Source organism: Xiphias gladius, chromosome 1 (genome assembly GCF_016859285.1).
Source record: "Xiphias gladius isolate SHS-SW01 ecotype Sanya breed wild chromosome 1, ASM1685928v1, whole genome shotgun sequence".
In the NCBI taxonomy this organism is placed as follows: Eukaryota; Metazoa; Chordata; class Actinopteri; order Istiophoriformes; family Xiphiidae; genus Xiphias; species Xiphias gladius.
Genome location: NC_053400.1, coordinates 19214046 through 19239622, shown reverse-complemented (window position 1 = coordinate 19239622; position 25577 = coordinate 19214046). Strand labels below are relative to the sequence as shown.

At 40.5% G+C, this 25577-nt stretch overlaps 1 protein-coding gene across 2 annotated transcripts in view; it reads right to left on the bottom strand.

Annotated features, from left to right (window-relative positions):
- Positions 1-15655: 15655 nt before the first annotated feature.
- Positions 15656-25577, bottom strand: part of zfhx3 (zinc finger homeobox 3) — a 139319-nt gene continuing 129397 nt past the window's right edge. For both annotated transcript variants that reach the window (XM_040123611.1, XM_040123618.1), the window contains exons 10-11: positions 19986-25508; positions 15656-19416 (exon numbers count right to left, since the gene is read on the bottom strand). In XM_040123611.1, the coding sequence (XP_039979545.1) occupies positions 17675-19416; positions 19986-25508 (7265 nt within the window). In that variant the 3' untranslated portion in view covers positions 15656-17674. The remainder of the gene's footprint in view (positions 19417-19985; positions 25509-25577) is intronic.

Genomic DNA, 25577 nt, shown 5'->3' with positions numbered 1-25577 from the left:
GAGAGAACTGATTCATGATGGCAACATAATTATGAAAACTGACCACCAGCATGCAAATATATTTTCTGAGTTTTCAGTTAGTTCACAATGACAGCCAAGAGTGCATAGTCCATATCAAGCGAGCTTTTGATTGTAAGGGGTTATATAGTAAACAACAATGAAATGATTATTTTTAAATACCCATCTATTAAATGTAATCAAAGTAGTGCTGTTGTTTCAAGATTTGGGTCACCCGAACCATATTTTCCCTTTAGCTGACAAAATTTCAGAATGTTATTCAGATGAAATAGGGCCCATAGACCAAATATTAAGGTTACACCTAATTTTTTATGTATTTATTTATTTATTTATTTTTGGCACTCAAAAATGTGGCTGCTACACACAGTCTCCTTCATGTTTGTTTTTATGGTATTTTCAGTGGCAACATGCAAAAATTAAGAACATTTAGAAATTTACTTGACCATGTTTGCTTGCATGTTTCAGGCAATTGTCTTTGGTCTGTCAGTGTAAGACCCAAAACTGTCCAGAATACCAGTATCACTGTTTTTGTCTATATAAAAAAATATATATCAGCAGATTTATTGTATCATTTTTTTTTAAAAGTTTAAATATTGATATTGGTGTCAGCTTCAAAAATCCAGTATGCATCTGACTTTACTATCTATAGTACATTCAGTTTTTGAATTGCTGATACCTGTGTAGCTAAAACTTAGAGCTTTACAAAGCTGTTGTAAATATCTAATCTTCCCTTGAACAGAGTAGCACCAGATTTTTCAATGTAGACTCAATGATTCAAAAGTAGCCAATACACCAAGTTGATTAAAGATATAATGAAACAGCTGAAAACCCAGGGGGGTGATCTGTTAGAAGCCATAAGGATCATGATACACTCTGTTCATTTCTGGTCCTCTTCTCTCTGCATGAGTACCCTTTGGGTTATTGTAAACAAAACCCACCGCCAACTATCTAAAGCACAGCTAGTGGTAACAAAAAAAAGTACTATTCCTTTTTGCTTCATACAGTACTGTACATGATCACTGATGAAGAAATCATCACCATGGAGTGATTATGGACTGGTGTCCTTCCATTACTTTATTCGTGACTTTATTCTGTTCATTGTGCATCATATCTCTGACTCTGCTGGAGTATGATGCATCTCACCAATGCATTTCCATGTTTTCAACATTGTCTCAGGAGGGTGCTACATCAGCTGTGTTCCAAACAATATCGGAGGCACAGCTAATAAAACCATTGTTTTTCAGCATTCTCAGTTTTGCACCAATTGGCCAAAGGGGTATGCTGTAATTACAGTTCAAAATAATAACTGGCTGTAAGGTGAGCTGCAACATCACTGTCCTTTTGTTAATAATCATCTGTTTTTAAGAATTAACCTGGTTTATTTAAAGAGTTTATCAATGGGGTATCACACTAAGAAAAGTGCAACACCCCATGAAATGTTCGCTTAGCACTTTATTTTTCACACTGACCTGGCCTCTACTAAGAACAAACAACTGTAATACATCTATCTATAGTTCTGCACTCCTTCATTTGGATGCACATACACACACGTGCGCACACAGTTACACACACACACACTTGTACGCAATCACAAACAGAATAAATCATGTATTCTTTGTTGAGTATGTACATATTGGCTCAGCAGATGGAGAGATGGAGAGATGGTGATAGTGAGTGAAAGAAGACAGAAGGTGTAAAGGAATAAAAAAGGAGAGAAGAAAAGAAGATAGAGAGGCAAAGAGAGAGAGGTAGACAGAAGGCAGCTATCAGCTGTTCACTTGTACTTAGGGAGCACATTTACTTTCCATTGATTTCCAATGCTTTAGTCAATTTCCTGTCACTTTTCATTGCAAGTACATGTGATCTCAGTTTAGCTGCTTGCAGGAAAAAGGAGAATGTCTAAAATGGATTTTTTAGAGTCTATAACACAACTGCTACAGGCTCTGTGGTTCTTGTCAGCTAAATCGAATATTACTCTTGGCAGGTGTACGTCAAGAAAAATAGGTATTAAGCAACAAGTTATTATTCAGTAGACAACAGCTTTATAAGAAAACCTGTGTAAAAGTGTTTATGTAACTAACACAATGGTCACTTGAGGGAAATGAGTACATTAAAAGTAAAAACACTGTAAAAACTAAACTTCTCACAGAAGATCATACCAAGTGAAAGTCATACACAGTATCTCCACACAAAAAAGTGACCCAACAGCAGACACTTCACAGATGTTTTTCCAGCAGTTCACATGAATCCCTGAATTTACTGTAGCTTTAACAAAATAATATTTTTGCTATTTTTTCTTTACATTTGTTTCTGCCTCTTTTTTTCTGAGTCGTAGTTTCATTTGTGACTATTTTCTATGCAAACAGCATACGGGATTGATCTGTATTCCATTTGTTTTTTCAGTCTCCCACATCTTTCACTTTTTTTCTTTAATGCAAATACTCATTCACCTAGTTTTTATTTTGGTCTTTTTTTTCTGTCGTCTGCAGTCAGAGAGCAGTGCCAGCCGAATATTCAGTTTGAAATAGCACAACTCCAAACAAAGGGCATTTTTTCCTAGCACATCTGCTTGCAAGGGAGACAGGGCCTTAACACCTGGAAGTAATAAAAGACCAACACTGAGAGAGAAAATAAGGTAGGATTATTGTTCTTTGTGAGGAAGAGATTATGTTCAGAGAAAAGACAGGGAGGCATGCGGCTACACTTTCACCTCAAACAACAGGACTAGAAAGCAGCCACTGATTAAAACTGAAATGAGGGGAGAAAGAACATCTGAAAACGAAGCACACTTTCATGCTGAGACAACAAGTATAAAGCTTTATCTTAAATGGAAATAAAATAGACTGGAATATTCCAAAGCTGCTGCAATACTATTACTCAGTTACAGTGTCATTATCTTACCACAGCTTAATGATACTACTAGAGAGAAAACTGCATAGCATTTTCTTTTTCCTCTGTTGTGTATTGAAGATATTGTGCATTTGCTTCCCTTTCCTCAAAACCAATCAGCCTGTAATTTCATCACAGTTGTACAGAAAGTGAGAAGCCCAGGATTTTATCTTATTTTCCATCAAGACTGTCCAATGAACTTCCTTTGAGAGGAATATCTACCATAAACACCTTACTAAAAATTAACAACATTTTATGCTTTACATTTTAAAGCAAAGTCAAATGAATCCAGACTATAGAAAATGAATTTCTAATTATTTGCAAACCAGGACAGAGGACAGGGACAAAACAAGCAGGAGGAATGCCTTAGACAGGTAATTAATCTGTGACATCCAGGCACCTAAATCCATTCACAGGCCAACATCAAAGGACTGGGATGCAAGAAAAATACAAAGACAACAGAGAATGTGCCTCTCCCCCAGGTATATGACTGAGCAATGCCCATGCACAGAGTATTTTGGCCCACAACATCCAGTACAATACACATAATTCTCAAAAAAACCAATTCAAACTGAGGAACGGGAGTAAGGGATCCAGCAGTCTCTCCCTTTCTCATCGCTCTCCCTCATGTTGACTGGAATGACATTAGATGCCAGTGCTTGTTTGTGCTCTAATGACAAGTAAGAGGGGACTGCTGTCTCCATGGCAACAGCCAAGGCTCAATACATCATACCTCGTTACAGTAGTCAAGCGCGGACGTTTGGTCAAAAATTAATATATCAAGGGAATGGGAGAGGGAAAGGGTGTATAGTGGGAAGATTACCCGGCATTTGTTATGGGTATGATAACTGTAGCATTTAAATGGTGGCCTTATTAATTTCAAGCCGCAGCAGTAGGCAACAATTTGAAATGGCTGTTCAGTGACCTTGGCTTGATACGGTGAGAGTGTCACGTCTATACAAGGAAGACAGTGAGGAGGATAAAGAGGCAGATCAAATCATAGGGTGTGTGTGCATTAGTGTGAGTGAGTGTGTGTTGGGGGTAGGGATGGGCTCCAGGCAGTATGCTGCTGATTAATTTCATACGATTCATAGTTGTAGGAACTATAGCACAACAGATACTCAAACTCAAAAGTCAAACTGCTCAGACTTCTTTCCAGTGTTTGACTGACTCCTGTTACTGTGTAGGTGGTGTAATATGAACTAAACATTATGCTTTGGAGAATGAAGAGGAGAGAAAAGGAGGAGAGTGAATGTGTTTCTCATTAGACTTTATGTGTTCTACTTTTTCAGAAGTAAAAGTCAGAATGAGGGTGGTAGAAGAGACAGACCCAGCCGAGGCATGGTACCAGCTGTAAGACAGAGCAAAGAGACACAAGGACACAAGACCCACAGTTTGGGCCAGATGTATGACACCAGCCTCCTCTGAACCACACTTAAGCATTTTAATCCACAGGCTTTTAATAAATATTCTGCTCAGAAAGGTCAGGTGCAGTGACAGCTCTGGGGGAATGAAATGACATTAAATATCACCCACTTAACTGGAAAATAGAGCAGCTGAATATTCATCTGAAAATAACCTATTCAAAAAGTAACAGGGGTCAGTCGCTGAGATCCCATGTGACTGTGTTCACCCTGATGGAACTTGCACCTGCCAAAAAGTGTTGTTTGTTGTCTTTCACATATGTCTAATACACATCCAGACACACTTTCATTGCCTTTTTATTTTGCATTTAAAGTTTTCTATGATTACGAATAGGCCTCTGTGCCTCCCCTAAAATTATCTGGTAGACTTAACTGTTAAACAAATACTGAAAAGCTACATTCTGCAATGCTATACTACATTTTAGCTCACAAGATAAGCAATCCTGAGTGACAGCCATTTTAACAGCCAGACAGGGTCAAGCAAATAGGAATCTGCCTTTCTGAAATATTCTCATATTCTTATTGATTGACTACCTTTTGCATGCTTGTTCATATGGCAGGCACTGTGATTGCCTCTTATTCATGTGGGAATGATGAATAATTCACTCACTTGACAAAAAGGCCTCAGTAGGACCCTGTTAGATTTAATTATGGGATAATCTCGGGAAGACAATAGTTGGTGATGATAAGAGAGTCATTTCTATTTGTATGTAATCAATGTTTAATATTTATCATTCAACAAGCTCTTATGGAGAAGGCTTTGATGAGGACTTATCTTCACTCGAATCCCTCTTCAACATTTTCAGCTCTCTCTCCAATTTGACATTTACTGACCTCCTGTAGAAGACAGAAGTGGGGCAGACTGTTTCTCCCACAGGATCTGCTAGAATCTTTTGAAATATGGTCTTAGAGGGTGCCTATAAAGGGTTAAATTGTTGATGTTGAATGGCATGTTTGATTCTGCCCGCTGCCTGCTAATTAGATTGTAATTACAGAAGAGCTTTGTGAGCCTGTCTGTTCCAATTAGAAACACTTTTGCAGCCAGTCTGCCTGACCTTTCTTTTAAAACTTCTACACTTTAAATTAACGACAGATACAAGGGGGTAAATGCTCAAAAATAGTTGTTCTGAATGGTCAAATTATCATATTTATGAATACCACGGAGACACGCATGCTCACATATTTCAAGCAAAATATTGATTTTCATCGCACATTGTTGTTTTATGAAAGTAAGCCACAATATAGTTTTTGTCAGGAAAAAAAGATAGCACAGCACCAGTGTAAATACAGGTGCACCACTTGGTCTGTGTCCAACTCCACATACTTAAGTATATACAGTATACTGAAGTAATTACTGTATGTATTTTTTACATTTATATTATACGGTATATATGGTATGCGTTCGCACGATATGGAGTGAGAAACAGGACTGTGGCCCAGTCCACTTTCAGCAGTGGTAGTGTACCCTCCCTCTCACTGAGAGGAGCTCTCAGACTGACTGAGGAGTATCTCAGGCATCCACAGCACACCTGGTCTCCATTATCTCTCCATTTCACAGGCTTGCACCCCCTAACAGGGCAGCCTGGGAATGGGCCTGGCTCTTTCATCTTCCCATCATTATAGCAGCCAGCCCAGGGTCAGGGCCCAGTCTGACAGGCATTCCAGCAGCAATACACCACAACTGATTTTGGTTAAGGTTTAAAAAATACAAAACCAAAGTCAGAGAAATATTAATAAGAGCAAGTCTCAAAGCAATTATTGTATTAAGAATTCTTCTCAGAGTTGACATTCTCCCCAAAGCTATGTGAAATATGACGCTGCACCCCAAAGCTGTGCCTCCCGCTTTCTCAACAGCATCACCTTCCCTCACCCTTGCCTTAAACCCAAGCCTCCTTTGTGGCTAATGTACTCTGTCTTGCTGGAACATAGATACACAGTTGTTCTGCTGTTTGCTGACAAAAATTCAGGGAAGACTACAAGATAGCGGTATTTTAAAAAAAAAAAAAAACCTTCCAATACGAAAGTAGTGTTTACAAGTGTGCAGTGACATCATGCTGAGTGTTAGGTTTATTCTGTTGGTTTATCACTCCTAAATCTTGACCGCAGAGGGACATTTGAAGACAGATCAAGGAGAAGCCAAATTCTTTACCCTTGGCTTTTTAACTGTTAAAGGGATTTAACAGACCCCTTCAGACAATCTGTGAAACACATTTATGGAGAAAGGATACACCACCTGATGGTTCAGGTCTGACATGGTCCACCCATTATCATTTTGCATATGAGAAAAAAATGAGGTGTGATAATTGATCTCTCATGTACTTCAACTCACTCTCTCACGACACTATCAGCACAGCTTCGTTTCAAGGCAAAACACTCTCAGGCAGAGCTCACCCGAAGCCTTTTTAATGCATCATCACTTTGAGGTTACAGAAATGACACCATGAGAAGCACTTTGAAGTGAAGTAAAATTATCCCTTATTTCTGCCCCACAAATGATTTATTAAAGGGTAAAAAAGGGGGGAAAAGAGGAAAGGCAGAGGGCGGACGAAGGATAGGGAAGGACAAACACATTCCCAGCACATATTCTCTTCATTACGAGGGGGGGGGCCATCATTCAATTACCTACTGCCGTCACAAGCTAATATTCCTGCCTGTCAGGGCCCATTCTGGCTCAGTTTTGGTCAGAGTTCTTCTGATGGACCTCATTTCCTGTTAAACAGAACCAGAAGGTGCTGTGAAAATGGCGACACCTGATCCTGTGTTCAGGAGATGGGAAATGCTTCGGCAAAGCCCGGAGCCTGCCAAGACACCCTCCACACCTTTCCCAGCATGAATCCCATGCGGATGGGAAGCCAGTGAGGTGGGGTTTAGTCAGAAATGTATGTAGGCCACTCACTTAAGCAGCACAGGTGGGGGCTACACTGACGTGTAAAAGATATGATGTGAAGGTGGCTCAACCCAATTCAGGAAACTATAGGCTATAATTCAAAAGAAACTGAGTTTTCCCTTATAATTTTTTTTTTTATCCCATTCAGTTTCTCTTTGATCTTCACTCACCCATCATTCTATCTGACCGATTAGATTGAATTAGTTTGACCTGTCCTCAAAGCTGTAGTGTAATTTACCTTTGACATAGATAGTGGAAGGAGACAATGTGGCACGGCAAAACGGTATTTGTGGAGGTGGAAAACAGGGAAGAGCCGTAGGTATGTGATTTGGAGAGAAGAACTATGTGGCTTTCATCCTTGGCGGTGAATTTCCTGTTCTTCACGGTCATCTTTTATTTCACCAGACTACCTGTCAGGGTTAACCCCTGACAGTGACAGTGCAGGCTGCTCATGTGCATAGAAGCTCAGTTTAGCCATGTATTTCATTAGTTTAGTATGTATCCAGTATGTGCACAGTATCTTCTGGTGACAGACTCCAATTTGTTACTTCAATGCAATTCAGAACAGCTTATACTCAATTCTACGCTCAACATTTACCCAAAGCCTTCAACAGGCTTAGTATCAGTGACAACTCTTGGCTTAATGGTTCTATATGTTAGTGTTACTAACATATAGTACAACGACTACTACATAGCCAACCATAACAACAGCTGTTTACTTACCAGTCTTAAAAAAAACATTGCGAGTTCTTCATCTAACTTTATTCCTTTACTCGCCAAGAGCTGTCTCCAGCGTTGGAAAGCAACGGCAATGTTAACTCTTGTTTTGCTTCTATTTCTATTGCTTATTTTCTTTGCCGCCGAACAGTGTTTATTCCCCTCTGGACAGCGCTACTTCTTCATCCTCTCATGTTGGACTAAGGGCAGACTGGGCACTACAGTGACTCACTATCGTCTCTTGAAGTACAAAGTGGTACTATGAGACGGGAGGGGCTGGGGCTAGCTGGTTAGCATGGTAAGTTTAGTAGATATCTCTGCAACACAATACACAGACGTCTTTGACATAACAAAACTTATTTCTTCACATTCTGTTATAATTTCAATTTTTTTAAAAACTAAAAAACTTACATATAGCACCTTTAAAGTCTGAATAATTGCAATTTCTCATCAGTCTTTCACATGCTGTATAAGGCTGAGTTTAAGGTCATTTCATTGGATCACATTTTTTGGCTCTTTGTGAACATCATGGAACAGGACACGTTGGCAGAGTTACTCCCCTCTCTTGGCTAATATGGAGGCAGGAGGCTCTGACCATAGCGGTGTGGAATTGAATGCTGGGATGCGTGGTGGTGTGCTTTCACTTACAGCTTTCTGCTCCTCATTTTCTGCCTTTGTGGTGTCAAGTGGTAATACCAACCTTAAGCCAAACAACCATTAGAGAGCTATGATTTTATTTAAGACAAGGCCCAAGATGACAAAGCACAACCACAGCTTTTGTAGTCATTTTGACGCGAATCATCCAACATTTGTACCATTTATTGCCTGCAAAGGCTGAAAGCTGATACTAAAGAGCTTTGGAAACCCGAACAAGCCATTATTCGAACAAAGCAAGAACTTAGACCTCAGCATGCTAACACCACCGAAATCGGGTCAGAGTGTACAAACAGAGTCCGTGATTTTCTGTCCAACAGAGCTGTGCTTGTCTTCTGTGCTACGAAAGAGAACATTCTGTGGTATGTCATTGGTTATTTGGGATATGTAAAAGGTTGACTGGTCTAAAGAGACTAATGACTTTAGGAAGCTGTCAGCTCCCCCTCTGACTGAAATGACTGAGTTAGTGAGGTGCATTGAGAATGATAATTTAATATGGGACCAAAGATTGGCAAGGTGGGCCCTGTACCTTTAGGCCAGGGGAGAATGGGTTTGGGAGCTCACACTGCCCAGGGCCTATGTTAGACTCAGGCGCTAACCCAATTTCACACTGTGTGACTGGGCCTGGCCTGTTTCAATGCAGCATCTGAGTGTGAGTGCCATCTGGTCCAGGCCTGTGAAGGAAATGGCCTTGCTTTTCACACTGATCGGATTAGGGTGTTTTTAATTCATTCGGGATGTGCCCTTGCGTGTTAATTGGCTCAACATGGCCAATGAATCTTGCCTGTTGCTTGACACAGGATGGCCTCTTTCTTAAACTCCCTTTAAAGGTTTGATGTTCCTCAAATTTTAGCTGTCTACATATTTTCCTTACAAAGCGACCGACATGATTTTAACAAAACTTATGAGAAATTATTTAATATATAAAAAGTATAAATCAATTCAGCCATATTCAGTGAGCAATGCAGCAGTTCAAAGATCACAGTGGAATAGTATTGATTCACTCCTTTAGGAAAGTATGTAACAAAAATGGATGTTTATGTCAGTATATCTAATAAAAATGTGTCTGGTCTTACAAGAGGCCATATTTTAAACAATATAGTCAGTGTAGAGACATTTCTTTAAGAATTGACCTTCTGATAAACACCAACTTTATTGCTACACTTTTTGTTTTAGTTTTTTCTCTCTAATATGAGAGAAACAACGACATGAAAAAGTTTGGGCAGCCCTGGTCAAAATTTCTGATACTGTGAATAGTTAAGCGAGTAAAAGATGACCTGATTTCCAAAAGGCATAAAGTTAAAGATGACACATTTCTTTAATATTTAAGCAAGATTACTTTTTATTTCCATCTTTTGCAGTTTCATAGTAACAAAAAGGAAAAGGGCCTGAAACAAAAGACTGGGCACCATACATTGTCAGTACTTAGTAACACCCCCTTTAGCAAGTATCACAGCTTGTAAATGCTTTTTGGAGCAGCTAAGAGTCTTTCAGTTCTTGTTTGAGAGATTTTATCCCATTCTTCCATGCAAAAGGCTTCTAGTTCTGTGAGATTCTTGGGGTGTCTTGCATGCACTGCTCTTTTGAGGTCTATTCACAGATTTTCAATGATGTTTAGGTTGGGGGGACTGTGAGGGCCATGGCAAAACCTTCAGCTTGCGCCTCTTGAGGTAGTCCATTGTGGATTTTAAGGTGTATTTAGGATCATTATCTTGTTCTAGAAGAATTCCTTTTTTCATCTTCAGCCTTTTTACGGACAGTGTGATGTTTGCTTCCAGAATTTAATGGTATTTAATTGAATCCATTCTTCCTTCTACCAGTGAAATTTTCTCCTGGCTGCAACACAAGCCCAAAGCGTGATCGATCCACCCCCGTCCTCAACAGTTGGAGAGATGTTCTTTTCATGAAATTCAGCACCCTTTTTTTCGCCAAACATAACTTTGCTCATTGCGACCAAAAAATGCTATTTTAACTTCATCAAAATGCTTTGCTATCATTTTATAGCCTTCTCCTGCTTTGTGGGCATCAATTATTTTACTTTTCAGAGTGCTAGTCAGCTGCTTAGAGGAGCCCATGAGCTGTGATTGTTGGGACAAAGTTTATGGGAGTCAGAGTATTTATAAAGCTTTGAAATCTGCATCACTTGCCCTTTCCTAACAATGACTGTGCAAAAGCCACAGTCCCAACAAGCTAATTGAGGTGTGAGACTTTGTTAAAAGTTATCTGAGAGCTCTAATCTCTTGGGGTGCCCGACCTCTAGTATGGTGTTTCTCCTTTTTTCTTTCTAAAATTGTACGAAACAAAAATAATACAATAATCTTGATCTTAATATGTTGAAAAAGAAATGTTTCACCTTTAACTTTATGATTTTTTGGAGTTCAGTTCATCTTCTAGTCCCTTAACTATTCACAGTAACAGAAATTCTGAACAGGGGTGCCCAAAATTTTTCAAGCCACTGTATGTTGCTCAGGACATCCAGTGACAAGAGTAGGTGTGTCAAAGCAAAAACAAAAAAAGTCCTACTAGTTGACAACAATACTGCATACTTCTGTTTGCCAAAATGGTAATTTTAATGTATAGAGACTCCCACTCTTTTAGTAAGTAGTCACTGTCTTGTCCAGACTTGTATAAGAAAAAAGACACAAAAGTGTGCTTATTTTAAGATCAGTTTTGATAACCTTTTAACAGAAAATATTAAAAAAGCATTTCCTCTTTTATTAATTCTTATTCCTTACAATATATCTCATTTTAGGTAACCTTTTTCCAAGCTTAATTGTCAGTGCTTCTGATTACATTAGTTTTACACAGCCACCTCTGACTGAGAAGTTCAGAGTTGTTTCTTAATATGAATAATTAGGCTGGGGCACTTACAGTCCCTACTAGTTTATAAGTATAATGCAGGGGCAGAATCAGAGGCTGAAGGGATCTTACAAGATCACTTGACATATTAATTAAAACAGATAAGCAATTTTAATTTTAACAACACAGGCGTTTTAAAGGTACAATTAGTAAAATCTTACTGGCTCTTGATTCAAAGTGACCAAAATATATCAGAGGGGCCACACAAGTGTTGCTGATCAGTACCAGTCCCCTCTCTTACTGTAAGTCAATGTCTGCTGATAATTCAGTTTTGACGGCAGAGGTGGACAAACTCTGTTTTCTTTGGGAGTGGTTGAAACTGCCAGGCCCCCTCAACTCCCCATTGCAGCGCCAACTGTTAACTTTATCTTTTACCCGCAGCAAGAATAGTGTGGCTCTGTGTTTATCAGTTTCTGTAAGGTGTGTATACATGCATAAGAGCCATTATTTCTCAGGTACAGTATCAGTTAGCTAACAGGTGGTAAGCTTTAGATTTGTATATGAATTTTCTTTAAAAAAAAAAAAAAAAAAAAAAATATATATATATATATATATATAGTGACCATTCAATTACTTCTGTTGCAGTTTCCTAAATGTGCATAACAATACATAAGATGAGTAGTAGCAGAATGTGTTGATAGGATGTACTCATCAATGCTATTCGTGTTACTGTAATATATATGTAATGTATACTGTTTTCTAGGTATTTTCTTGTAATGACACAATCAGTGATCCTGATGTAAAAAAAAAAAAAAAAAGCATTTCCCAACAAAGTTATAAACACAGAAGAATGTGTTATCATAAAGCAAAAATATAGTGTATATAAATACAAGCCTATATGGAATTATGTAAATAACCAAAAATTTAACTTTAATGTTTTAACTGAGTGTAAAAAAGGAAGTGACAGGTTTGATTGATTAAAATGTAAATCAGTTATCAACTAAAATATCGGGGTGTGTGTATATATACACACACCCCGATATTTTAGTTAAATAAAGTATATACACACACACACACACACATCTATTTTAACAAATATACATATCACATCACTCTCTCTCCCCCTCTCCTTCTCACACAAAGAAAGACATCTGTTGTCAACTTGGGCCTTTAAGGATCAAATTTTTTTTTTCAGTGCACAGGAGAACATGAGTAATTTTTCTGAGTAATATTTTTTCAGTTCTCAGAGTTCTGCCAAGTAGTAGTCCGTTAACAGCATTTGATCAAATCCCACAATACTGAAAGAACAGTCCAAACCAGTGCAATTTATGCTCATACTTTTTTAATGTATCACAATGAGCAAGAAACATACTTGATGAAATATTTTCAAAGGAGTATATTCAATTACCATCTACAATCAACTTAACTAGGACAACAAGGTTTTGTGACAAAAGTTTCTTTAAAAGTCTGAAGTTCCATGTGGTTGTATGTATGTTAGTTTCCATGTAATTTGGTACAGTTTGGAAATCTTCATCATATAATTACAGTAACAAAAAAGCTAACAAGACTACAGTATAGAAAAGACATCAAGAACAACATTTTTGGTTTAACTTGCTCTTTTTTGTACATTGCAAGGCTGTTTTTTTCTACCCTCGGATGGGCTGCCTGGAGCCACAGAGCCATGCTTATGAGGCTCGAAGGAGGAGTAATTCAAGGAAACAAAAAGAAAAACTAAAAGCATAAAAAAACGTTGTGGCACCAGAAGTCACAAAAGGAACAGAGAGCTCCAAGTAACAGTTCATCTTTGAAGTTGGAGCAAATGGTTGTTTGGTTGTTAGTTTGGTTGTTAATTTTGGTTAATACGCTTTTTTAGTGTAACTGCCTCTTTAAGAATGACAGCTTTGAGAACCCGTCCCCTCTCTCTGTTATTAATTTCTCTTTTTAGATAATGTAATCAACAGAGAGAGGGGGGAGCCGCCATTTGACTGGAGAGCTTTACTTGTCAACCAGAGACAAGCACAAGGAAATGAAACGGGTAGCAACATGAACTGGGAGAAATGAAGCAAGCATCTCTGTCCATCCTGTCCTGAAATTTGGAAAATGTCCATCAAAGAGCAGAAGCAGAGGCAGAGCTGGAGAAAGAAAGAGACAGACAGAAGGGAGAAAGAGGCAGCTGGAGCCACTTAAGTTCAGTTTCATCTAAGGACTTTCCTCTCTGTCACACATGTCCATTGGTTCCAGAGTCCATTCCCACTACAGAGTTGTCAGTAATCAAATAAGGAGGTGGTTTTAAAGCTGTTTTGAGCCTGCCTTTGGCTCCCATGCCCAGTTTTGGTGTGCCCACAGCCTCTCGTGTCCTCCTAACGAGATCTCCAAAGCTTCCCAGAGTCCTTTTTTTCCTTTCACTCCTTCTTCATCTCAAAAACAAAAAAAGTTGATGTCTTGTTTTAAATATATCTATATCTGTATACAGGTACACGTTTGTTTTCACAGTGGGCAAAAGATGACCTCTACAGCAAAACCTTGTCTTTATCTCTCTCTTTGTAAATGTCCATTAAAATCAAGTATCCCAATGTAAGTCAGTGGATCCAATTATCCACAATAGCATTTTGTGCCACAATAAAATATACACTTATCTGGGGCACAACTTGTAATTTTTTTTCTTTTTGTTTCAACTGCATAAAGCTTTGGCCACATTCATATATTCAATCAAAGTAAAAAACTGCTCAGTGCTTCGGTATCATCATTCTCATTTCTGATCATTAGCTTTAAAATTTGATTTTCTAAATTTCAATTATTCATAATCCAGCTTTGTGGTTCAGTTTGTTTTGGTGTGTAACATATAAAAAAATAATAGGCGAACAAGAAAAATTGAATTGATGCTGGCTCTTATGAAATACACACACACAAACATACAAATTCACACACAGTCCATGCTGGCTGAATCTAATGTAGAGACTTCAAATTAGTCTTCCACAAAAGAGCCCAAAAGATTACACTTTGGAAATAAGAGAGCAAACAGTATCATTGAGACAATGAATATAAAGAACATTATCACACCATAAAGTGGCCAGGTCATGTTTTTTGTTTTTGTTTCTTAATTTCAGCAATTCAAATTAAAGCTAGTGTTAATTTATGATAAAAAGTAATATACAGAAACTAAAATACAAATACTTATAAGAAAATAACAATAAATGTCTGACATTATCTGAAAATTAAAATAAAGAAAACATATTTGAGAAAAACTGTACAACTTAAGATTTTTCCAAAATAAGAAAGTACATATGAACAGTATTTCAGGGAACTGGACTTTAGAGAATTACCAAGCTTGCAGACCAAATCTACTGACTTTCAACAGCATGCTGTAGTATTAACACCAAATCACATTGCTCTGCAAAACATAGCACTTTGAACACACTTCTGAGATTGTGCCTTGTTTTCATCAGGGCGACTATATTGGGTATACAATGGTGGCCAAAAGTAGTTCTTCACAAATTTAAATATGTCTGGGTTTGGGTTTAAAAAACAAAAATTTTAGTACATCGGATCATCAGTGAGAGGGTGGGGATACGTATGCACATCCATTTCCATTGCAATAAAATTAAGTGGGTGACTTCTTTGGACATGAAGCATCCTAACTATTTGAAACCAAGGGACATCTTCAAAAAACCTCCTTCTTTTTCCAGAAATAATGCTTTGGAATGAAGATGTCCCTTAAAAACCTGTAAGCTATGTGTGGAAGTGGCAGCCTGCAGACCCATGGGACAAATCACTGGTGGATTTCCCAGGAAGGGGGCACCAACACCTCAGCAAAACAGCCATCTTTTCCCTCTGAGACTAGTTGTATGTTGACTGGCATAAATGTTACTAAACCTATGAGACGCATCAGTACCAGATGTATTATATACATTTTTTGGTAACCACTATTACTTGCTTAACAAGTGAGCAACAACCTTGACTGGATGGAGGGATTTTCAGCAATGTTCCATGCCAGCACAAAATGACAATATGGAGGTCACTTTGTTCAGCAACCAATGACGCAAAAATTTACACAACAGTTTACAGTCACTTTAAAAATGAGAAAAAAAATAGATTGTGACAATTAAAAGCAATTAAATGAAATAGGATCAGTCCTTGCTTAAGAAAAATCCATTGTGATATTTGGAATGCACTGTTCTTTACAAACGTTATAGATCATTGGCTTTAAACATTGGTCTGTTCAAAAAAAAAAAAAAAAAAAAAAAAAAAAAAAAAAAAATCGGCAAAATGTCCTTTGGAACATATATTCACAGTCTTCAAAGTTCCGTTTTTGCAACAAGAAAAAAAAAGTGTTGCAGAGGCAAGAAATTGGTTTATTGTTTGTTTTAGTTAAAGCTTAGCCAAAAGCAAAATGAGCATGCATCTAGGTACTCTTTTTTTCTTTCAAAATTCTACATTAGCAGCAAAACGTATGTCCTTGAAGACCAGACCTTATACATTTTCTTTAAAAAATGGACATTTGAATGTGACAAAAAAGTCAAACAAAGATCAATAACCTCTATCTTACAAACTGCAATGGCTCTGTAACGGTGCTACTCCACAATGCAAGGACAAGGGCCCTTTTTGGTTTTTGGTATTTACGTAAAAAAGCTACCTGTTTGCTTGCAAAGAAGCAAAAATGGCAACTCTGATGCGTACTCCTTTATCTTTTAAAACTTTGTTTTCTTTCCTCTAAAAACAGCAACAAATTCTCAAGTATAAAGAAGCCTCTTTTCTCATCTTTATGCACCAATGGTGAAGTGTTTAGTCTTTGGATTTTCTTTTTGTCTTAAAGCGTGAGAATTATTATTAGTATTCTTTTTTCATTTTCATTAATGACAACAAAAATGTCAAAATGAAAATAAAGACTGTAGCCACACTACATGAAGAACAAAAGACCTGCTTTGTAGTGTATATATCTACAAACACAGGAGAGCAGAGAAAAGTAAGTGCGAAGAGAGGAACAAGTAGAGTGAGAAATAGAAGTCAGACAGTGATAAGTGCACAAAGGTAACACAAAAATTAAATAAAATAAAACTTTCAATATTTCACCCAGGATCTTTTTCGTCTTGGTTAGCGCAACACCAACCATACCATAAAATTTAAATAATTCTAAACGAGGATCCTTCCTTTTCAGGAGGGGCATTTGGGTGAATGTTTCCCAAGAAGCTGAGAATAAGACAGAAATAAAGTTTAGATAAATTACCTGTCCATAAATCTAGTCTATCGGAATGACCAAGACAACATCAAATGAAGCGTCTTAAAGTTGGACAATACAAAAGCTAAATGTACACAAAGTTTTTTTCAACCTACCATACTGTTTAAATTCATTTCCAATGCAACAATCTACTTAACACCAAAAATGTTCATATCTATCATAAATACAGAAGGTTGTTTTTTTTTTTTTTTTTTTTAATCAAAACTCTTTTTATCGCCCGTTATTATGTCTGCAGTGCTCTCCTTGTCTGGGTATAATGGGATTGCTATTCCCCCCCTTTAAAAAGGATTTCTAATGTTAAAATCAGCAAATCATTTACCCTTTTTGAATGCCCAGAAACAATGCCTTATTAAAATTTCATTCAACTTAAAACTTTCTATTATTAAATCAAGTTCTGAAAGAAGAAAAAATGCTCATCTCCTGTTGGAAACAAAAGGTGTAAAACATGGATTTCTGTAACAGAAAAACATCTGTGAGCTGTTGACCTGAGAATAAAATAGACATTACATTATTCTTTTAGTTTTGCAAGCCATTGGTATCTGAATGCTTAAATAGCAAGAAAACTGATAGACTATTCTCCCATACAGTACATACTGGCTTTTTGTGACTGTGCTATTAAGTAGAAATTATTACAAAACAAAGGGACAGCTTGTTGACTCATGTTTCTTCAAAAGGGTTCTTGGGCCATTTGTCAACTTTGAGGCAGTCCATTGCCATACAGTACAGCATTCCTCTACCATTACCCAAAACATAACTGCAGCGATCTTTTCTATTCTCATATATTAGTATGCATGTATTTCAGTTGAGTAAAACAAAACAAAAAACAAAATGAAAACCAGCATGTTGATATGGGAAAACAATCCACTAACATTAAAATTTTTGGTTACAAGCTTTGGAATTGCAGTTAGTCTTTACACATCTTTTTCTGAAATTGGTTTGTATACTTTTAATGTATTTTTAACATTGCTGCTTTTTATGTTTTTTCCATTTGTGATTTTTTTTGTCTTTTTTTTAGTGTTTTTTAAATATTGTCCATCAATGAAAGCTCTTTTACAATCTGATGGAGTCTGTTCCTACACTAGCAAGATTACTACTACAACTACTACTGTCTTTGACAAAGCCAGGCTGCTGCGGCTCCTCCGCCGTCCTGCCCAGCCTGTCTGCTGACTTCTGACTGCTGTCAGAGTCAGACTCGTCGGTAAAGACGTCTGTTGGTATCGAGGTCTGAACTCCTGAGGTGCTCAATGAACTTGAGGTAACCGTTGAAGGTGAGGACACTGGAGGAAAAGAGGAGGAAGAAGAAGAGGGACTGGCATTGGGCTTCCCAGCTAAAGCTCTGGAGAAAGGGGCCTGGGGCCAGGTTTTGCCGGCAGCTGTGGTGTTGAGTGGGGTAGTAGAGGAGGAGCACAAGGAAGAGGAGACAGCAGAGGATGGCATGGTGGCTGATGTTGTTGGCGGGGGAGGGGGGCTGCTGATGGGATGAGTGGCAGACTGCGAGGTAGATGCGGTGTTAGGATTGGGGAAGCAGGCTGAAGAGTGAGGTAATAAACTAGTAGCGTGCTCTTTGGCATTTCTGGCTGATCGCTTGATTGTTCTGTGTTTGTGCAATGCCGATTCCAGGTGTTGACTGAGTGCTTTCTCCCCATCCAACGTAGTGTCACAAGCCAGGCAGTCATAGAGACTTCCAGCCCCTGCACCTACGCCACCGGGGACACGCAGTAACATCTCTTGCAGGTTTGCCACAGACTGACCGAAAAAACAGTTAGATTTAAGGTGGGTAATAGCCGCTTCTTCCTTTGTGAAAACTGCTTGACATTTGCGGCATGCCAGTTTATACTGCACCTTGGGGACGATGTACTGGTCTAGATGTGGGTCCACAGCTTTACCATCCATCTCGTTCTGCTCGGAGGGTACTTTATTATGAGAGGAGGAGGAGGAAGAGGAGGAGGAGGTGGGGGGTTCACAATGGGGGTTGCCCTTTTGCTCCTCTGTTTTCACTGGATCTTTGGCAGATTCTTTGCGATCCCCCAAGGATTGAGAGGAAACTGGAGTTTGGCTTGCCTTGGGTTGCTGGATCTGCTGAAGCTGCCGCTGCTGCTGCTGTAGTGCCTCCTGCAAGCTCTGCTGATATTGCTGGTAATGCTGCAGCAGGGACCCTGGAGACAGGCCCATCAGTGCTTGTGACAATGCTGGGTTGTAAGGGAAGAGACTTTCCATACCATACATTGGTTGCAGGTACCCCCCTTGTAGAGCTCCAGGGATCTGTGGGGTGTAATATGGGGAAAAGCCAGGCATGAAGTAGGGCAGGAACTGGTTTGTGAGGAGAGCTGTGGGATCAGATGCCAAAGCAGCCTGCAGAGCCTGAAGCTGGGCAGGGTCTACCACATACTCCATGCCAGGTGTGGGCATTGAGGTGGCAGGTACAGCTGTGTCTGGTTTCTCCTTCTTGGCACTGGCAGCAGAAGTGGAAGGAGCAGGGGTGCTTCCAGTTGAAGATGGGGTTGGGGGCTTCTCTGTCTTTTCCTTGGGCTTCTTCTCCTCTCTTATCCTCTCACCATCACGATCTTTGGGGGGTTCAGGCCGGGAGCCAGATTGGGTGGCTGATGAAGTGGAGTTGGATGTGGAGGTTGGGCTTGAGTGGGAAGCAGATGTGTTGGTCTGGGCTGGGCTGGACGCGGCAAGAGACGACGAGGAGGGAGGCTTGTTGGGCAATCCGGATGTGGGGAGGCTAGGTGAGGGAACACTGGCACCAGGCATGTTCAGGAGGTTTGAAGGTTTTGGAGGAGTTAAAGCTGGAAATTTTTCAAATACAGACAAATATTTAAGAATTAATAGTCGTATTTTTTTATAGCTTAAAAATTGTATTAAATATTATTCAAATATAACAAAAAATAAGTTATTTCACTATATAATACACACACAGAAGAATTAAAAGCAAATTGATAAATAAACAATAAAGCTCACTTGACATTTGCGGTTCTAACGTTTAAGCAATTAAGTGATGGCTATTAAGGTAGATTGTGTACTTAGTGGCACATGTCAACAATTGCAAAAGGCCATTACATTATGTTCCACATTCTACAGTATGTGTGCCAGTGTAAATGAGGATACATGACACACTGATTGATTGGATTAGAAATTATTTTAAGAGAAGTAGAAATATTGTGTTGTAGTTTTGTACTGTTATTGATAGGTTTTACAGTTAAGTACAATATCTGATTACTGTATATTTCCTTGTAATGGCTGCTAATTATTTGAATTAGTTACTCTTCAGTTAGAAAAACCCATCTGAAACTCAGCACCTCAAATTTTATTTTTTATATTATTTATGTCAGTAAATGAATGCAAAATAATGCTGTACCTGAATTAGATGAGTTAAAGCTGGAAAGAGAGGGGCTGCCAACCCCTGGCAAAAGGACAGGTGGGATGCCTTGCAGATTTGGATAAGCTGACTGGAGATTCAGAGCCTGCATTGCAGGGTTATCAAACATCCCCTGCTGCTGCATGGCCTGCTGCTGTGCCAGTCCTAAAACTTCATTGGCCTTCTTAATGCGATCCATCTCTTGCTGGGCCATAAGTTGGCGGACAGTGGCTGGGTCAAAGTATTCTTTTTCTTTATCGATCTGGCTGCCAATGGTATCCTTCACCTTAGAGATGTGTTGCTGGGAGAAAATGTGATCACGAACAGAGAGGCGAGCACTATACTTGACACCGCACAAAGTGCATTCAGTCTTCGGCCCCTCATAGGATGTCTGATTTATTCCAAAGTGCTTGGCCATGTTGAGCTTTGCCTTTTTCTCCTTGGCACGGGCATTTTGAAACCACACCTGAACAACTCTCTTTGGAAGTCCAATTTCATTGCCAAGTACCTCACATTCCAGCATAGTGGGAGTCCTGTAGTCATTAAAACAGGATTTCAACACTTTCAGCTGGAGGTTTGTCATCTGGGTTCGAAAGCGCTTTTGGCCAGGTCGATCTCCGCTGTCAATGCTCCTGCTACCTGAGGCTCCAGGACTGGGTGAGCAGGGGTCAGCCAGGCTGGACGTCTCACTGTGGTCAATCATATTTTCATTTTCATAGTCCTTAGCATAATAGCTTGTTGCAGGGCTTACAAGCCCTGAGGACATCTGGTCATCATTTTCGAGGATGGGGGCTGTGCCTCCAGACTTAGACAGGTAATCACCACTATTCTGGCTGTGCTTTGCATCAGCACTGTCATTATCAGCATTGGCCTCATCACCTGTGGTTGTGTCTGTGATGGCTGTATTCACAGAAGAGCAGTCGTCATTATCCAGTTTGCTCTGATCAAAGCTGAGGTTCACAGAGGACATGGTCGCACTCTCGAAATCTTCCATTCCCTCAACTTTAATGGATGAAGGGCTCAGTAGAGCCCTGGGAGACAAATCCATGCTTTTGTTCACTGGTGACATGGAGGAGCTCTGTCCATCACTGTTTGTAGGGGCCAGCTGGGAGTAACTCGATGTCTCTAGAACATCCATTTTTATTTGCATACCCTCTTGTTCAGGTAAAATACCAGTGAGAGTTAAATTATATCCAGCACGTTTGGCTTCATGCCAGTGACGAGAGCGAATGTGTGCCTCAAGGGCAGTTTTTGCTTTAAAAAGAGCTCGACAAAAAGGGCACCTTCGATGAGCTTGAGCTGGCCCTACTGCTCTAAACTGGCCTTTTCTCTCTCTAGCTCTGGTATTTTGAAACCAGACTTGCACTACTCTCTTTTTTAATCCCACCTCATGAGCAATGTGGTCAAGCATTTTACGTGTAGGATTTGAATCTAATAAATACTTTTGATAAAGGATCTCTAGCTGCTCAGGTGTGATGGTGGTTCTGAGCCGCTTGTCTCTCTGTGGCTCTTCTCCACTGTTTGTGCTGTCGTTCTCTCCTGGGCTAGTGCCAGCTTTCTCCTCTAACTTCCTCTTCAGGGAGTTCATGGTGGAAGTGGGGGTGGACGGAGAGGTGGCAGAGCTGCTCGGAATCTGTGGCATTGCCCCAGAGAGTAGCTGACTTGCCAGGAGAGGATTGCTGGGATCAAATAGCATGAAAGGCATGTCAATTGGACGGTCGAGGAATTGAGGGTGGATGAATTGATTTTGCACGGAAAGGAAGTGTAATTGCTGGTGTTCCTGCCAGTGCTCAAAGGAAGGGAAGCCAATCTTGCACTGCTCACACTGGTATGGAATCATCTGTTGTGCCAGTTGTGTAGCAGAGGTCAGGTGTGGATTGAGGCTCATGTGAGAGCTTTGTGATGAGGCTTGGCTTGTCTGAGAGGCTGAGGGACCACACTGCTGTTGTTGCTGAGAGAAGGAAGGAGATGAATGTTTGATGGATTTGGAAATAGTTTGAATCTTGTCTTCTCTCTGAGGTCTGTGGTGTTGTGCCTCAGACTGGGGTTGATGCACTATTTCCTGCTTAATAGAGGTTTGGTTTTCTCGTGGATCAGCAGATATTTCTGTTAACTGCTTGGGCTTCTCATCATAGAGGTTTGAGGTGGATGCTGGTGATGCCTCCTCTTTCTCAGTAGATGGGAGGTGTGAGAAAGCTGAAGTGGAGGGTGGAAGTGGGCAGAGACTTGAAGAGGAGGGCATTGGGGTGTGACAGGAAGACCCAGAGGGAGTATAACATTCATGAGAAAGATCCAGTGAATCTTCATTTTGGCTGTCATACTGTCCGTCCTCATCTTCATCTTTGTAACACAGCTTCTTTTGGTGTTTTATTAGATCAAATATGCGCTGAAAAACCAGACTGCATTTCTTGCACTGGTAGTTCAGATTTGAGGTGCGGATATAGCGGTCATTTGACAATTCTCGTCTTTCACCATCTTTTCCCCCGTCACCTTGGTTTTCATAATTCTTCCTGGCCTTCTGGCGAGCATTTTGGAACCACACAACAATAACACGTGTGGGGAGGCTCAGAAGGTTGGAGAGCTGTTCAAATTCATCATCTTTAGGATAAGCATTGGCATCAAAGAAGTCTTGTAGCACTCTTAGCTGGTAGTCAGTAAACCTAGTCCTGGATGATCTCTTACTTCCATATAATTCTTGTTTCTGAGGTTCAGGGGAAGGTGGTTTAGAGTCAATTTTTGTGTCTTCTAGAGTTGTTGTTGGTGGATTATTGAAATTGTAAGGCGAGTCTTTGTTGCGCTGTCGCTCTTTAAAAAGGGTGTTTCTGAACCAGTGCTTAATGACTTTTTGTGGAAGCCCTGACTTGTCTGCCATCTCTTTAATCTGTTCCTCATTTGGTGAATTGTTGATATCAAAGTACTGTCTCAGTACCCTAAGCTGGTCATCAGTGATGCGAGTCCGTGGCCTCTTGTTCTGCTGCTGCTGTAGCATGGCTGGTGTAAGCTGTTGTTGATAGAGCTGAGCCAGGTCTGAGGCCAGGCTTGGCTCAACAGATGGTAACTGGGGAGGCAACTGAGTGGGCAAAGACTGGAGAGACATAGGCTGCATCATGAGTGGCGAGAAGAGGGGCAAATCCATTGGCATGGGAATTTGTGCTATTGGAACTGGTGGCTGTGGGGGGGGTACAGTTGGAGGTGTGAGTGAGGCGGCAGAGACAGGAATATTTGGTGTGGGAGCTCTTTGGGGTGGAGGAGGAGGTGGAGGTGGAGGAGGTGGTGGTGGAGGAGCCGGAGCAGCCTCTGGTGTAGGGGGTCTCAGTGGATAAAGTTTATCATAATGCTCTCTGTATTCCTTGGCAAACCTCTCAAGGGATCGAAATGGAAAGAAAGCCTGGTGGATATGCTCTTGGTGACTCTTTAGAATCAGTATGTTTGAAAACAGCTTGCCACAGGCTTCACATTCCAGTTTCTCTAATCCCTCAATGGGGTCCACCACTCTTGTTATCCCACCTGGACCACTTGATCCTGTAGGTCCAGCTGTCTTTTTCTGAGCTTTCTGTTTATTTTCATTGTACTGAATTACTAACTCAAACCCAAAATTTTCCAGCAGGGCTTTAGTTGCATTTCCTCGAGCATCTGAAGCAATCCTTGGTGGAGGCAATCCAGTATCATGGTTTACGTTAATTGAAATATGCTGAATCTCCTTCTTTTCTTTTGTCCTGCTGTCTGTAGAATCTTTCACATATTCCCCATTTTTTTCAGTTGTGTCCTTTTCTCTTTGTATTTCTCTGTCTTTCTCATTCTGAGAGGATGGAGGTTTCTGCTTTTTTTCAGCCTGCTGGAGGAGAGATGCACTCTGCTGCAGCAATGCCATCTGACCCTGAGCCTGTGAGTGAGACTGCTGCTGTTGTTGTTGTTGTTGCTGATGCTGCTGTTGTTGATGTTGCTGCTGAAGATGGTGGTGCATCAATTGCTGCTGCAAGCAACTCTGCTGGGCCTGCTGAGCTGAATTTTTTAGATCTTCCAGCAGTGAGGAAGTGGAGGATCCTGCTAGGCCAAGTGCTGAGTTACTGATGTTGATCTCTGGGTTCAGCTGAAATTCTGCTCCAGGGATGTAGAAAGGGAATAGCAACTGCTGTTGTTGCAAAGGGAGAAGTGCATCAGTTGTCATTGGGAAGTGCTGCAGAAGTGCTGGGTTGAATAGCTGTGATTGTAAAAGAGCAGCCTGCTGCTGGAGCTCTTGCTGAAGCTGAGCTTGAGCTTGGGCTTGGGCCTGAGCCAATTGCTGCTGCTGAAGCTGTTGTTGTTGCCCTCTAGCTGACAGCATGTCTGTAAATTTAGTCTTTTTCACCTCGTGGTTCTCAGATGGTGAGGAATGGCAGCTCACTGAAGAATTCCCCAGGCTTTCAATGCAATGAGTCTGACTCATGTGGTTTCCTCCAAGAATACTCTGAGTTGTTTGAGACCCAGAAGAACTGTGGTTGGTCGAGCTAGAAGTTGAGTTAGTCGCCAGGCTTGGACTAGCTGTTGAAGTGCTGATGCCAGACCCTCCGCCACTTAATCCAGGTGCACTTGCAGAGCTAGTGATCCCTCCTGCTGCTTCAAGTTTGGCTGCCCTAGCTTTGGTCTGGTGTAAAACAGAGCGCATGTGGATTTCCAGAGTAGAACTCTGGCTATATGCCACGTTACAAGTGCTGCATTTGAATGGCTTGTTGTCAGGGCTGCTGGTAGGCTCAGGCTGACCAGTAGTAGACTCCTGAAGTGCCCTCTTCACCTTGTGTAGGTGGGAGACAGAGTTATAGTGAACCAGAAGAATGTTTTTCTGTGTAAAAGACTCTTTGCATACAGTGCACTTGAAAGGACGAGACGGATCCAAGAACTTCTCCATAGTAAAGTTGGGGCCCTTTCTGAATGGCAAAGCACGTTTAGGTTCAGATCCAGAATCTTCCTGCAGTGAGCCTGAGTCACTGCCTGTTGGGCTTTGTTTTTCTTCTGGGTCACTTTCATCTCCCTCTTTGTCATCTTCTCCCAGACTTCCATGCTCCTCACCAAGGGATGGGTCACCCATTACCATAATGTCACCATTCATCAATAAGCCCCCATAGAGCTGCTGGATATCAGCTTCACTCAGCTCCAGATGGCTGGTTTCTAAATGTTTCTTCAAGGCCTGTAGTGTTCTGAAGCTTCGCTGGCAAAGGCAGCACATGGTAGCTGCCCTGATCACATGGTACTGTGAATGGAGCTGTAGTTTCTCCACAGTCTTGAAGGCCAGGCTGCACTGGTTACAGCGGTACTTGTAGACATGGCGATCTGAAACAGGCAACTGGGGCCTTTTGTTGTGAACTTCATTGAAGTGCATCTGGAGGGAGTTAGATGACTTGAACACTTGATTACAGCCTTTCTTCCAACACAGGAACCCTGTGGTGTCATCCCTCTCTGATTGTTGATCTTCCAGAGGTGACTTGCGAGCTTCGGCTATTTCTGTAGGGAGTGACCCCCCTTTCTCTGGATCAGCATCTGATGCATCTGTGAATAAACATGCAAAAAGAAAATAGCAATTTATTTGGTGGCTACATTTGCAAAGTAGTATTTTTC